Source organism: Ochotona curzoniae, unplaced genomic scaffold, assembly GCF_017591425.1.
Source record: "Ochotona curzoniae isolate NIBS_2020 unplaced genomic scaffold, NIBS_Ocur_1.0 scaffold_2453, whole genome shotgun sequence".
NCBI classification, from domain to species: domain Eukaryota; kingdom Metazoa; phylum Chordata; class Mammalia; order Lagomorpha; family Ochotonidae; genus Ochotona; species Ochotona curzoniae.
The window spans coordinates 20,140,149-20,154,798 of NW_024467094.1; the positions used below are offsets into that span (position 1 = coordinate 20,140,149).

General features: G+C 40.5%; 1 protein-coding gene across 7 annotated transcripts in view; it reads left to right on the top strand.

Moving 5' to 3' along the window:
• BCAS3 (BCAS3 microtubule associated cell migration factor) overlaps positions 1–14,650 on the top strand; it is a 532,941-nt gene that overhangs the window by 158,785 nt on the left and 359,506 nt on the right. For all 7 annotated transcript variants that reach the window (XM_041000469.1, XM_041000472.1, XM_041000471.1 and 4 more), the window contains exon 14: positions 11,107–11,240. In XM_041000469.1, coding sequence (XP_040856403.1) covers positions 11,107–11,240 — 134 coding nt within the window. The remainder of the gene's footprint in view (positions 1–11,106; positions 11,241–14,650) is intronic.

Below are 14,650 nucleotides of genomic sequence, written 5' to 3' on the forward strand. Positions count from 1 at the left end.
GGTGTTGTTTGTTTTGGTTATACTATTCAGCATTAGAATTTTTATTTTATACTTAAAAATATTTATTTTGTTTGAAAGACCGTTTTACAGAGAGAAGGGGGAAGAGAAAGAGAGAGAGATATCTTTCATTCACTGGTTCACTCCCCAAATGACCGTAGTGGCTGGAGCTGGACCAGTCCATAGCTGGGAGCTGCTCTGTCTTTGCTCCTGGTCAAATCAAATGGACCAGTGAGATGGACAGTTCTTTGTCTGGGTTTACCTCCCAAGCTCCCAGTGAAAGTCCCTTCCCGCATGGTTGCTGATGGAGTTGTGGCTGCTGGTGGAGTTCAGATTGCTGTTAACTGAATGTTGCTGGAATATCAGTCACTGCAATACTAGACCGTTGTGTCCACTGCCTTCCTGTGTCTGTCAGTCTCCAGATATCCATGTGCTGTTGTTCTGTCCTTTCCTATTTCCTGGAATGTGTCCTCTCTGCTTCATCCTGATTAAATGTTTCTCTGTCTGATTATACGTGTCCTTACCCTGTTGTGCCATCTTGATTCTCAGGAAAACTTTTGATTTGTCCTCATTACCCTACTAACTTTTGTGTGCTGGATACTGAGTAAATGTCCATTGCATAGTTACATCAGTTTTATTGAGTTTTTTTTTGAATTTATTGTTTCCTATAGAAACAATAGCAAATAAATGATTGATTATATTGCCTTGGACATTATAAAAGATACGTATTTTAAGTTAATGAATTAGAAATGCAAAGACAAAATCCTTTACTGGGCAAGAAACATGACGTTGCTAAAATAGACTTGTGGTCTTTAAGTCTGTAAATAATTAATTTGCTTTCCAGAAGCATTACTTCTGCCAGTTTTGCAGCTGAGAGCTGTGAATTGCAACACCATCCACATTTTAAATAATTGCCCCTCCTTGGCAGGGAGATTAGTTTTCCATCCATTAATAAGAAGAAATTGAGTGCTGAATTTTGAGTAAAATAGATTAAACATGTGTCACTTTGGATGCTTGACTGCATCTTTAACAGACTTGAAATTCTTCTGGTTACTTAAATGGTGTATTCTGAACGGTGAAGGAGGTCTTGGGTTAATGGGTAAAGAAGTTTGAATTATTGTTGCTTTTTCATTAAACGTTGTTCCCATCGTTCCTCTTAAGTGGCTTAGTTTTTTCATAATATCTGTTAGACTACAGAGAGTTGCCAAATAATATAACTTGTGATTTTTCGTTTGTTAGATTCTAGTTTACTGCTGCTTATCATCTGTATTATATAATTAATTAGAGAAAAAAGATTAAAGAATTTTTGCATTTTATCTCCTTAACAAGAATGTTTTCATTGTAGTGTTGTATTGTTCCTGCTTTTTCATTATCTTGTGAGGTAGCATTTTTTACTCATGAGATGGATTACTCCTTAAAGGATTTACTTTTCTTTCTCCCTGTTCCTTGTGACACTGAAATTGTATGAGAGCTAAAAGAGTCTATTGTAGGGATGGCTTGCTATAATACGTAGTAGGTGCTGTATCTTTGGCTGACAGTACTTTTAGGATCTTACCATAATGCTTTGATTTCTTTTATTTTTTAAAAAGATTTATTTATATGTATCTTTGAAATGCAAAGGAGATAGAGGGAGGGAGGGAGAGAGAGTGAAAGAATGAGAGAGAGAAATCTGCTGGGTTAGTCCCCAAATGATCACAACAGTCAGGTATTGGTTAAGTTAAAAGCAGAAGCTAGGAATTCCATCCTTTTCCAGGCATCTACTGCTTCCTGCATGCTTTCACAAGAAGCTCAAGGAGGTGTGGATGGAACTGTCCTCTGATATTGGATGCAGGTATCCCACACACAGAAAAAACCTCAGTAAATTTATGACTTACATCAAAGCTACAGAATAGACAGTAAATATAGATCTAGTGAATCCCAGCTTCCATATTTTTTCAACTGCCTGTGGCTTGGCCAGAGCCAAAGCCTAGAGCCAGGAATTCATTCAGAGTCTCCTGTGTGAATGGCAGGAATCTTTCCCAGCATCTATATTAGCAGCAAGCTACACTGGAAGCAGAGTCAGTTCTCAAAGTCAGGTAATCCAATAGAGTACCTTGCTGCTCCAGATACAACTTTTTAAAAAAAGCTTTATTTGTTTTTATGGAAAGGCAGATTTACCTAGAGAAGCAGAGACAGAAAGATCTTCCATCCACTGGTTCACTCACCAGATGGCTTCAATGGTCTGAGCTGAACCAGGAACTTGTTTTGGGCCTTTCATGTGAGTTCAGGTTCCCAAGGCTTTGGGCCATCCTCTGTTGCTTTTCCAGGCCACAAATAGGGAGCCGAATGGGAGGTGAGCAACCAGAACACAAATTTATGCCCATATGGGATGCTGGTGCTTGTAAGACAAGGATTAGCTATTTGAGCTATTGTGCCAACCCCTCCAGATCCAACTCTTTCAGTTCATTTGAATTTCTAAAGTGTCACATAATTCAGTAAAGTAAGGATGATGGTCCTCAAGCACCTAGGATATACTTGTGGGACAAAATGAACCATTACTTAATTTCATACATGGAACACCATACTAAATGCATAATATGCTTAATTTTAAAAGCCAAACCTACAAATATACACAAAGAAAACATATAACTGTATCTTTGTGACTTTGGGATAAAGAAACATTTGTTGGGCCCGGCGCGATGGTGCAGTGGTTAAGGTCCTCACCTTGCACGCCCGGGATCCCATAGGGGCGCCGGTTCGATCCCGGCAGCCCCGCTTCCCTTCCAGCTCCCTGCCAGTGGCCTGGGAAAGCAGTCGAGGATGGCCCAAAGCTTTGGGACCCTGCACCCGTGTGGGAGACCTGGAAGAGGCTCCTGGCTTCGGACCGGCATAGCATCGGCCATTGCGCTCACTTGGGGAGTGAATCATCAGATGGAAGATCTTCCTCTCTGTCTCTCCTCTCTGTATATCCGCCTTTCCAATAAAAAAAAATAATAAAAATAAATCTTTAAAAAAAAAAGAAACATTTGTTAAATTGGATACTGAAATGATAAAAGCGATCTGCACCAGCATGGAATGATGTTTGGATAATGAAGATATGCTGCAGACAAGGAGACAATTTTGATGGATAGATAAATGGATGAAATGATTAAAGTTTTAAAAGGTTGACATTATGAACTGTTCATGAACATTTGCAGCTTGTGAGAAAGTAAGATTATGCAGACACTTTGTAAAACGGTTTCTTAAAAAGTTAAACAATGTGTGATCTAATAGTCCAATTCTAAATAATCACCCAAAGGAAAGAAAGTAGATGTTCACATAGCGATTAGTATTTGAATGTTTCTGGATCATGTCACAAGATTTTAAAAGTAGAAAGCAATTGAGAAGTGAATGTAAATTATTTTTTACAGTGTAATACTGATCTTGTTTGTGTATGTGTGTATTTATGAATGAATGCTGCTTACAGTAAAAGGTTGAGAAAATGCTGTGATTGTATTTGTAGTATAAAGCAAGCAATATTAATCCATAATAACCTGTGGTTGCATGGGACCAGAAGGGCGGGGGATGGGTGTATAAACAGTGCATAAAAGGAAACTTTTTCAAATGTTCCTTATGTCAGTTATGGTAGTACCTGTCTATAGGTGTATAGTTGTCAGACTCAAACTGTACAGTTAAGATGGATACATTTATTCTATGTAAGTTATACAGTGGTAAATTTTATAATAAAAGTGTTGAAACTATTCTGAATCTGCAAAGTAATACACTCTACTTCTTGAAAAAATAAAAAAGTAAGCATACATTACTTTTCTGTTTCCACATTAATATTATTATAATTATTACTAATATTATTTCTGTATTCAGGGTAGGGGGAAAGACAAAGGGAAAAGTCCCACCCAGCCTCCCACCCAACCCAGGTCTCTGACGTGGGGCATGCTTGAGGGTCCTGCTCATGCAGTTTTGATAGTTCAACAGTTCTGAATTGCAAGCATGATGAACTCTATTCAGAATCCATTGGCTGACATAATCTCTTCGTGGTTGGGATTCTGAGATCAGCAGTTGGAGGGATTCCAAAGGAACTTCGTCTAGGTGATCCCAGGCCTGATTCTTGTGTGTGCTTGCCAGTACAGGGTTGAGCACAGTCCGTCTCCCCAGTCAACTTATGCACATGCTGATGGTTGCAATTGCTGGGTTAGTTCTGTTTCCAGCCCTGTCTTCCATGCAAACTGATGGGTGTTGCAGTCCAGCCCGATCCTGCCCACTTCATACTGGGCCCTCACGCACACCAGTGGGAGCTGCAGCGTAGTTGGGGCAACTCACTATAACCACCACCAAGCCCGCCCCCTACCCTGGTTCCCATGCTTGCCAATATGTACCACAACTTGTTCAGTCTGTCCCGTATCCCAATTAGCTCTTGTACATGTCAATGAGCATTGAAGCCTAGTTCAACCCAAACTGCCCTACTCTCCAGCCCACACATATACTGGCAGTGCTTTTTTGTCTAGCCAGATCTGCCCCAGTTTTTGGTTTTCATGCTCTCTAGTAGGAGTGGTAACCCAACAGGGAGGAGCCCACTATTTTACTTCTTGGCCACGCCCACTCCCAGATTATGCACTCTTCAGGTGGTTCTGGAGTTTAACTTGACAGAATTAGCCCCCAGTGCCAGCTTCTGCCAGCTGATGTTGCAGCTAAGCCCTACCAACCCTCACCCACTCTAATTTATGCTTGCACCAGGAGGAACAATCAGCCCAGCCTGGCTTTTCCCTGATCTGGCTCACATGAGGCCCACAGATGTTGTCATATCGTGCACTCTCCAGGTGGTTCTGGAGTTTAACCTGACAGAGTTAGCCCCCAGTGCCAGCTTCTGCCAGCTGATTTTGCAGCTAAGCCCAAACATCCCTCATCCATTCTATTTTATGCTTGCCTCAGGAGGAACAGTCAGCCCAGCCTGGCTTTTATCTAGCTCACATGAGGCCCACAGTGTTGTAGCCCTGCCTGGTCTGGTTTGCCCCCATCCCAGCTCACGCTCTCCAGTGGGAGTGGTTATCCAGTAGGGGAGCCCTCCACATTCCTCTGCAGGCTCTGCCCCCTCCCTCCCTGGTTCTCATATGTGCTGGTTGCCCAGTCTGGTATGGTCCACCTCACCTTGGCATTTGCCAGTGGTTGTTGTAGCCTGGCCTGGCCTGGCCCATTCCCAATTCCAGCTCACGCTGGTGGGGGTTACAGCTTACCAGCCCAGCAGGCATCCAATACCAGCTGTAATGTGCACTGGTACGTGTTGCAACTGAACCTGGCCCGACCCACACTCTTTTCTGGTGCTTGGATTCACCAGCAGTTGATGTGACCTAACTCAGCCCAGTCTGTCCCCGACCTGTGCCAAATATATGCCAGTGGGTATCTTTCTCTGGCCTAGTCTGGGTTGCTCCCTATTGTGGTTCTTGTGCTCACCTGCAGGGACTGTGTCTCGACAAAGGAGTTTCCCAAGCTCCTATATCACAACCTCTTCTTATGGCAGATCTTGTGCATACCGCTGGGTGCATGGGCCAGCCCTACTTAGTCCACCTCCTGTTAACAGTAGCCTTTCCTGACCAGCCTTCAACCCATTCCAGTTCTTGCTGTTGGATGTTTCAGCCCAGCCAAGGCTCATCCATACCCAAATACTGCCCACACATGGCTCAGTTGGGACAGAGACCTAGACTAGTCCATCCTACATTTATCCTGGTTCTTCAGAGCCCCAGATGGTGCTGCAGTCTGGCCTGGCTAGGTGTGCCCCGCCCCAGTTCATACTTGTGCCACGGGATACTGCAGTTATATCCAGACCAGAACTCAGCCCCCACTCCGGCCCCCGCACTCATTAGTAGGAACCCCAACTCAGCAAGGGTATATTCTCATAGCTCCCCAAATGGGCCTATTCCCAGGCTTAGATTATGCACATGCCAGTGGTTGCTCTGACCTTGTTGGCTTAGCCCCTCACCTGTCTCCGCCTTTGCCTTCAATGCTGTGGCCTAGTATTCCTGGCTTAAGCAGACCAGTCTGTGTAAGAGCCTATTTTGGCCTAACCTGTGCTCCATCCTGATTTCTATTCTTCATTGTGAGTTAAGGTTTGCTCAGCCCTACCCAGTCTTCCCCCTTCAATTGCAGCTCTGCCCACCCCACATCCTGTTTTAGAATACACATTCGGGTGCTGATGCCTTGACCTGCCCAAACTATTGTCGGTTCCTTTATCCCTGAGTGATCGTTCCTTTATCCATGGTCTCACCGGCTCAGCCCATCACCCCGCTACTTTTGAGCTAACCAGTGGGACTTGTATTTTCACATGGTTGGACTCACACATCCCCCATAGAATCTACCCCCGGACCTGGTTCTCTTACGTGTGTTGGTTAGTGTCTTGACCCTGCCAAGTGTGACCATCCCCTGTTCTACCATTTAGTCAGGTACTGGTACCTAACCCTGCCAGACAAGCCCCCAGCCATAGTTTTCATGTGGACTGGTGTGTGGCAGTCAGTGATGCTCTATGCTAACAGCTCATTCCATGACTCCCATGTGGGTTGGTAAATCATTTTGGCCCAAATAGATCTTATGGCCTCTCCCCTGCAAACCACCAGGTCTCAGTCCCTATGCTTGCCAGAAAGTTCTGTGACCCCATTGCTGGAAGTCACACAGGATTCATCCCTCACCTAAACTTACATTGGCCTTATCCATAGATGACCCTAGGTAGCAATTACATACCTTAAAAACCCTAGAGCTCTCTGCCAGGTGGCCAGTAGGCAGAACCCAAAGCCTAGGACTCTGTCACTATGTGGTGATGGTGCCCTTGGGCCGAGTCCTGAGCATTGGGTCTGACCTGGCTCGGGTACTCTCCACTAGCAGGTTGCCACCTCTGAAGAGGGCTGCTATCACCTGAGCCACCATGGTCGAACTCCCACCCCCTAGCTTTCTTCTGCCACGTGGTGGTAGCTGCAGGGTGGGGCTAGAAGCCCAATCCTGTCGCAGGATTGCCTATGCCGTACTCATCATTGGGGTAGAAATTTCTCTCTCCGGCATCCCAGCAGCCCAGACTCTCACATTGTGTGGTGACAGTGCCCATGGGCCAAGTCCCGGGCATTGAATCCTACCTGGTTCCGGTACTCTCCACAATTGGGTCGCCACCACTGCGTAGGGCTGCTGTCGCCTGAGCCACCAAGGTCGAATTCCGTACACCACTTCTGAATATTTATCTTGTAAATAATTGTTAAAAATAATGCATTTTCTAGCACTTAATATGAAAACCCATAGAATATGGCCAGATATCTTCCTAATTCTAAAAATTTCATTTTTCAAAGAGGAAAAAATGAGGTATATGTATATTAAGATACTTTTTACCTTAAAAATTGCACAAAGAATTATATACCAACTTAAGAGATATATAAATAAAGTAAGTAAGTGAGCTAGAAAGCCACTTGTTGATTTTAGACTTTTCCACATGGACTACATAAGGGCAACATCATATTGTATTGTAATTTATATAGCTTATGTATGTATATACAAGGAAGGGATCAAATAAATCATCTCTTTTGTTTAGTACTGTTTACTTCAGTGTCTTTAACAGGATGTTATGTAGCTTGTTTGATAATGATTTACTGTATTCTTGGCTACTGAGGTGGAAAAATACATTGATGGGTTTGATTATCAGTGTCTTGGTCCAGCTTAAGAAATGTGGTAGCTTAACTGATGTGATCCTTATGGTGGCTTTGAGGCCATCATTTTCAAGTATTCATATTCTGTTAGAAAGTTTTATTAATCAGATGTTATTTTACAATGGTATTATGGTTTTTGCAGGCTGAGTTGATTATGGATTTTGACAGAGGGATTTTTTTTTAAGATTTATTTTATTTTATTGGAAAGGCAGATGTATAGAGAGGAGGAGATACAGAGAGGAAGATCTTCTGTCCCATGATTCACTCCCCAAGTGGCTGCAATGGCCGGTGCTGCACCTATCTGAAGCCAGGAGCCAGGAGCCAGGAACTTCTTCCTGGTTCTCCCACGCGGTGCAGGGTTCCAAGGCTTTGGGCCGTCCTTGACTGCTTTCCCAGGCAACCAGCAGGGAGCTGGATGGGAAGCGGGGCTGCCGGGCTTAGAACCGGCACCCACATAGGATCCCGGTGCATTCAATGTATGTTCAATGTGAGGACTAACCATTACGCTATTGTGCCCACATGGGATCCCAGCGTGTTCATTGTGATGATTTTAACCATTATGCTATAGCACCAGGCCCAACACAAGGATTTTATTTCTTTGTTTTTGTGTGTATGAAGTTGGTTGTTAACTGTTATAAATTATGTGTTGGATGCTTTCAAAGTACTAATCAGAAAGCATTGCATTCAAAATAATTAATTCTAAAGTATAAAATTATTTTATGAGTAATACAACCTAAATTCCTTTTAGGATTTTTGTTTGGCCCAGCATATCAATGTTTATGTTTTTTTTTTTTTTTTTTGGAACAGAGTATGACTAGTTGGTAATTTGTCTTCCAATTCACATGTGTGCACATGTTAAAGAACCATACAATTAGATAGGTGTTATAAATAGGATATGGGAAAAAAGACAGACCTACTCATGTTTCTAGGATTTCATAGCTGATGCCCAGTAGAGCTTTTCTACTCTTTAATTTTGCTTTTTGGGCTAACCAGCTGACGCCCAGTTGAAAAGACTTATGTTCTTATGAGGCCACAAAAGCCTTAATGTTCGTTCTGTAGCAACCTCAGATTTTGGAGAACGCTGTGTACCATCAGCAGCTTCAGTCTCCACCCTCTAACGCTAAGGCTCATCTATCAAACTTGAGGCTGAGAGTGAGGGAGAGGAAGCTTCCAGATAAACATACAGCAGCGCCTAAACAGCTAATCACTCTAGTCTTCCGCTTCCAGGCCCTATAATTAGAAGCCCTTCTTTTCCTTGTATTCCCAGATGACGCAAATGCTTTTTGTGGCTTGGCACCTCATTTGGGGCGTGGGTTTAGTTTATGGCCAGGCCAAAGTCTGGTTTAGTCTTCTGATGCTGCATAAATAGTTCTCAAGCCACAGTCTACTTTGTATGAGTTTTTCCTTTTATGTATATGTGCTTTTAAACTTGTTTTGCAAAAGAAGAAGAAAAGCTTACTATTTTGTTGCAGTGTGTGTACAAAGCAGGAAATTGTGAATTAAAAGAAGTCACATGATTATGTAGTCCAACACTAGCCATTTCTTTCTTACCTTGGAGCTTTTTGCATTTTAAAAATAATTTTATATTGTTTGTATAAAGTGTAAACTCATTGGTATTTCTTGGATTTCAGAGCAAGGAAAATTACCATAGTTAAAGTGGGACAAAAAGGGTTAATTCATGATGCACTAATGGTTAAAAAGAGCTAACTTTTAGGAAGCTGATATAGAATAAATGTTAATGCAATCTTACTTGGCAGTTTAACTCCTATTCAGTAATAGAAGAAATAAGTAGTTAATAGAGATGTTGGAGACCAAAGGAAAATCAGCTGGAATTGCCATTTTAGCTCATTCCAGGTATGTAGGTATATATGGAACAGTTTTCAAGGTATCATCTTCTGAGCCTAAAACGAACTTTAAAAAGTTAGAAATAGTTTTTGTCAAAATGAAACATAGGGAAAGAAACCCAATTAGTTCAAAATTAAGTAACATAGCTTTTTATAACCTGTGATTGAAAGAGGTGGGAGACTTGAAAGAGGCTTTTGGCTCCTGGCTTCAGCCAGCCCAGCCCTGGCTGTTATGACTTTGGAGAGTGAACCAGCAAAAGGAAGAGATCTCTGTGTCTCCCTCCCTGCCTTCCCCCTTCTCTCTCTCTCTGTAATTCCTTCAAATAAATAAATATTCAATAAAAAAAGAAATTTGTATAAAGGAAGAACAAATAACTTGAAATATGGAGAATAAGGGAAATAATAAATTTGGCAGCTTAAAGAAATGAAATTAAAGAGATCATTAAACCAAAATTGGTTACCTGGGAAAGTCTTAGGGAAAAAAAAAAAGAGACACAAACTACTAATATCCTGAAATAAAAAGTAGCTATCACTAAAAGCCACATAGAAATAATCCACATGTTTGCAGCTGGGAATTAGGAACTCAGTCAAGTCACATATGTGATACCAGTAACCCAGTGGTTTGAGCCATCACTGTTGCCTCCTTTGGTATGTATTAGAACGGAGGTGGAATCAGGTACTCTGATGTTTGACATGAATGTAATTTTCAAAAGGATTTATTTATATAAAAAAGATTTATCTTTATTTATTTCAAAGGCAGAGTTAGAGAGAGGGAGAGAAGGGAAAGACAGTGGTCTTCTAGCCCATGTTTGCATCCTCAGATGGCTGCAATGACTAAGACTGGGTCAGGAGGAAGACAAGAGCTAAGAGCTTCATCTGGGTTTCCTACATATAGGTGCCCAAGCTGTGGGGACCACTTCTGCATGCACTCAGGTGCATTTAGGGAGCTTGTATTGGAAGTTGAAGAATCAGGACATGTGATATTGGCCTTTCAGGTTGTAGCCTAACCTGATATGCCACAATACCAGCTCCAAGATGGGTGTAAGGAAACAGCATGCAGAAATAAAAAAATGCAAAAACTATAAAAACAACACCTCTCTACTACCAATGACTAGAATTTGAAAAATTCAGAAAAAGTCAATTTTATTTGAATATAGCAGGGAGGAGATGGTAGTATTTCAAGGCAAAGATGTGTATGATGGTTATGATGCTAGCAGAGACAAGCATATGCTGTGTCAGAGTGCTTAGGTTTGAGTTCAAACTCTTTTTCCCATCCAGTTTCTTGGTAATGCACACAGCAACAGGTAATGGCTCAAAGAGTTGGGTTCTAACATGGGAGACTCAAACTGTTATCTCATATTTTTTGTTCTTAAAAATACTCTGGCAATGTCCTGATATCTGTATATTTATTGTTTATATATTGCTGTTTTTATGGTTTAGCAGTAAGATTGATATTCACATGAAAAGTATGTTTTAATTTTGCTTTTTGAGAAGTTTTAAATGTATCTTAAAATTTTTTCCTTTGTGGATCTCGTGAGTAGCTTTTGAAGATTTCCTCCATTATACATGGTCATTTTTATTTTTAAACTTTTTTTTGTGTGTGTGTATTACAGGAATGCTTCTAGTCACAACAGATACCCTTGGCCATGACTTTCATGTCTTCCAAATTTTAACTCACCCGTGGTCCTCATCACAAAGTGCTGTGCACCATCTTTACACACTTCACAGGGGAGAGACTGAAGCCAAAGTAAGTTGTTCATGTTTCAGAAGGTGATTCATTTTGGGGATCTGACAACTACTCTAGCTGATCATTTGCATCACAGTGGAGTTTAATGTTAACATTAATGAAAAAAATGTGAGTAATGCTTTCTTTTTTTTTCTTAAGATCTATTTATTTATTTATTTATTGGATTTATTTATTGGAAAGGCAGATTTTACAGAGAGGAGAGACAGAGAAAAAGATATCTGACCCCTGGTTCACTTCCCAAGTGTGCCCAACAGCTGGAGCTGAGCTGATCTGAACCCAGAACCCAAGAGCTTCTTCTGGATCTCCCACACAAGGGCAGGGTCCCAAGGTTTGGGGCCATTGTCTACTGCTTTCCCAGGCCACAAGCAGGGAGCTGGATGGAAAGTGGAGCAGCTGGGACACAAATCTACGTGCCCATATGGAATCCCGGTAGTTGCAAGGCGAGGATTTAGCCATTCAGCCATTGTGCCGGTTCTGAGTAATGCTTTCTGTGATGTAGTAGGTTAGGTAATACTAAGAGGCAGTATTTCATTTCGATTCAATAAAGACGTAGGAGGTAGAAAAAAGTCTTGGTGTTTAAATGTTCAGTTACTTTTGGTGGAACAGTAGTGTGCTTAGAATTGTCATTCTACTCCCCCCACCTTTGTTGTTGTTGTTTTTGTTGCAGAGAAAAGTCCTATAATTTTAAAAAAAAATTTCTTTACTTATTTGAATAGCAGAGGTAGTAGTTATGGTGGTCCACCTGGTTTAGGTCCTACTTAGGATGTCTGCTTCCTTGGGGTTAGGGTGCTGATTTGAGTCTCCTCTGGTCTTTGTTTCTGATCCAGTTTCCTGCTAATGCACATGGGAGAAAATGGGGAATAACCTAAGTATGTCAGTTCCTGCTTCCCATCTAAAAGACCTGTGCAGAGTTCCTAGTGCCTAACTGTAGCTGGACACAGCTGTTGTGGGCATTTAGTAAGCGTCAGTCTACTTGTTTATCTCTTTCCTTCTCTGTTCTTCTTCCTTTCAAATGAGTAAATTAATCTTTAGGAGAAAAAATATTGTCTTTCATCTGCTGTCTTACTAACCATATATCCTTGACTGTCAGGATTGTGTCAGGAGTTGCAATCTCAATTGAGGTCTTTTCATGTGGGTGGAAGGGCACAGCAACTTTTTGTCTCCCAGGGTGTGTGTTGGTAATACTTTGACACAGGATCGAGACCTAGGGCTAAAGCTGAGGCCCTCTGGAGTGGAATGTAGACAGACTTGCTAAGCAGTATCTTAAGCATCAAGTCAAATGCCTTTGCCTAATATTAACACATTTAAGAATTACAGGCCATTGTAAAATGTACCTCACATTTTTTGTCAAACTAAGTTTATTCATCTTGGCAAGAATATCACAGAGGCCATGCTGATGCTTCTTGTTGCATCAGGTGGTATGTGATTTTGCTTTGTGCTATTACTGATGATGATCAATTTAACTACCTGACTGTGAGCTTTTTTCACTGTGAAGTTACTCTTTTATACAGAATAAGATTTTATGTAGAGGTGTTTCCAAACTAAATTCTTATTCCTTTTCTGACCTTCTGATTGTTTTATTTTGGCCTCCTAAATTCCTGTGTTATTTGATGAATTGTATATATATCTAGTTGTATTGATTTTCATGTAAAAATATTTCCAAATTTAGAGTCTTAATTTGGTATAACCTCCATGTGCCATTATTCTGTGAACATTCTGTATTTCCTTAATAAATACTAAGTGGTATATTCTTAAGATTAGTTAGCATTTGGTTTTGTTGGTTTTGTTTGGATATTTAGAATCAGACAAGCTTTTTAGGTAAGGATTCAATGTTCCAGTATTCCATGAACAAATTTTATTTTCATTTGTTTACATAAAGGTAGTAGATTTCACTTAAGTCATATGTACAGTTTTGAGAATTTATTAATAATTCTGACTATACTCTACTTTCCTCTCTCTACTTTCATTCTCCCTTTACCTTCCTTTCTTATTTCTCTTTTGGTTTTGGCAGTGGCAAATCTTATAATCAAAAGATTAATCCTCTACTAAATAAAGCATTAAATAGTGAGTAGAATGGCAATTGTTTTGAGGAATGTAGGCAAGTGTATAAAAAATAGTCAAGTCTCACGATGTCTGTTTCACTCATATGCATTATATTTTTTGTACCATATCAGTTACCACATATCAGAAATAATACTTGATATTTCTTTTTGGGGGGCTAACTACTTCACTAAGCATGATGGTCTATAATATAATTGTATCCATTTTGTTGCAAAAGACAGGAGTTTTGTACAACTCAGTAGTATTTCTTTGTTCGTTGTGTGTATATACCACGTTGCTTTTATCCAGTCCTCAAGTGATGTGCATCTTGGCTGATACCATATCTTAACTGTTGTGAGTTAAGCTACTATAAAAATGGGAGTACACATAACTCTTTCATATGTTTATTTCATCTTCTTTGAGTCAACCCCAGGATTGGGATGACTGGATCATATGATGAGTGTATTTTCAGATTTCTGAGGGATCTCCATAACTGTCTTCAATATGGTTTTACTAGTTTACATCCCTACTAAGTATTATGGTACCTTTTCCCTTATATCCTTGCTAGCATTTGCTGTTTTTTTTTTTTTTTTGATTGATAACTATGCTGAGCAGGGTGAGGTGAAACCTCATTGTGTTTTTTAGTTACATTTCCCTGATTGCTGGTGATCCTGAGTATCTTTTCATTTGTTGGCCACTTGCTGACCATCCTTTCAAGGTATGCCTATCCATGTCAATGGAATATTTGTTTTGTGGTTGTTGAGTTTTTTAAACTCCTTATGTATTCTAGACATTAATGCTTTGACAGATCTGTAATTTGCAGGGTTTTTTTTTCCTATTCTGTTGGTTGTCTCTTCACTTTGTTGTTTTTCGCTCTGCCGAAGCTTCTTACCCTGAAATAATCTCATTTGACCATTTTTTGCTGTTATTGCTCATGCTGCTGGGCTCTTATCCAAGGAGTTTACCTTTTCCAGAGTCTTGAAGTATCTTCCCTATGTTTTTCTATAGTACTTTGATGATTTTAGATTTTTAGGTTTAGGTTTTTGATCCATTGTGAATTAATTTTTGTGTGGAAAGTACAGTAGGAGTCTTACTTTAAATATCTGTGTGTGAAGATCTAGTTTTCCTGAAACTATTTGTTCAAGAGACTATCCTTTCTCCAGGGAATGATTTTAGCTTGTTTGTAGATGCATGGGTTAATTTCTGGGGTCTTTACTATGTTTCATTGGTTCACATGTCTGTTTTTATGCCAGTACTAGACAGTTTTGTTTATAATTGTCCTTTAATGTATCTAAAGTCTGGTCTTGTGATGCCTCTGGCTTTACTCATTATGCTGCAATAATGACCTTTGTTTTTATTGTTAAAGATTG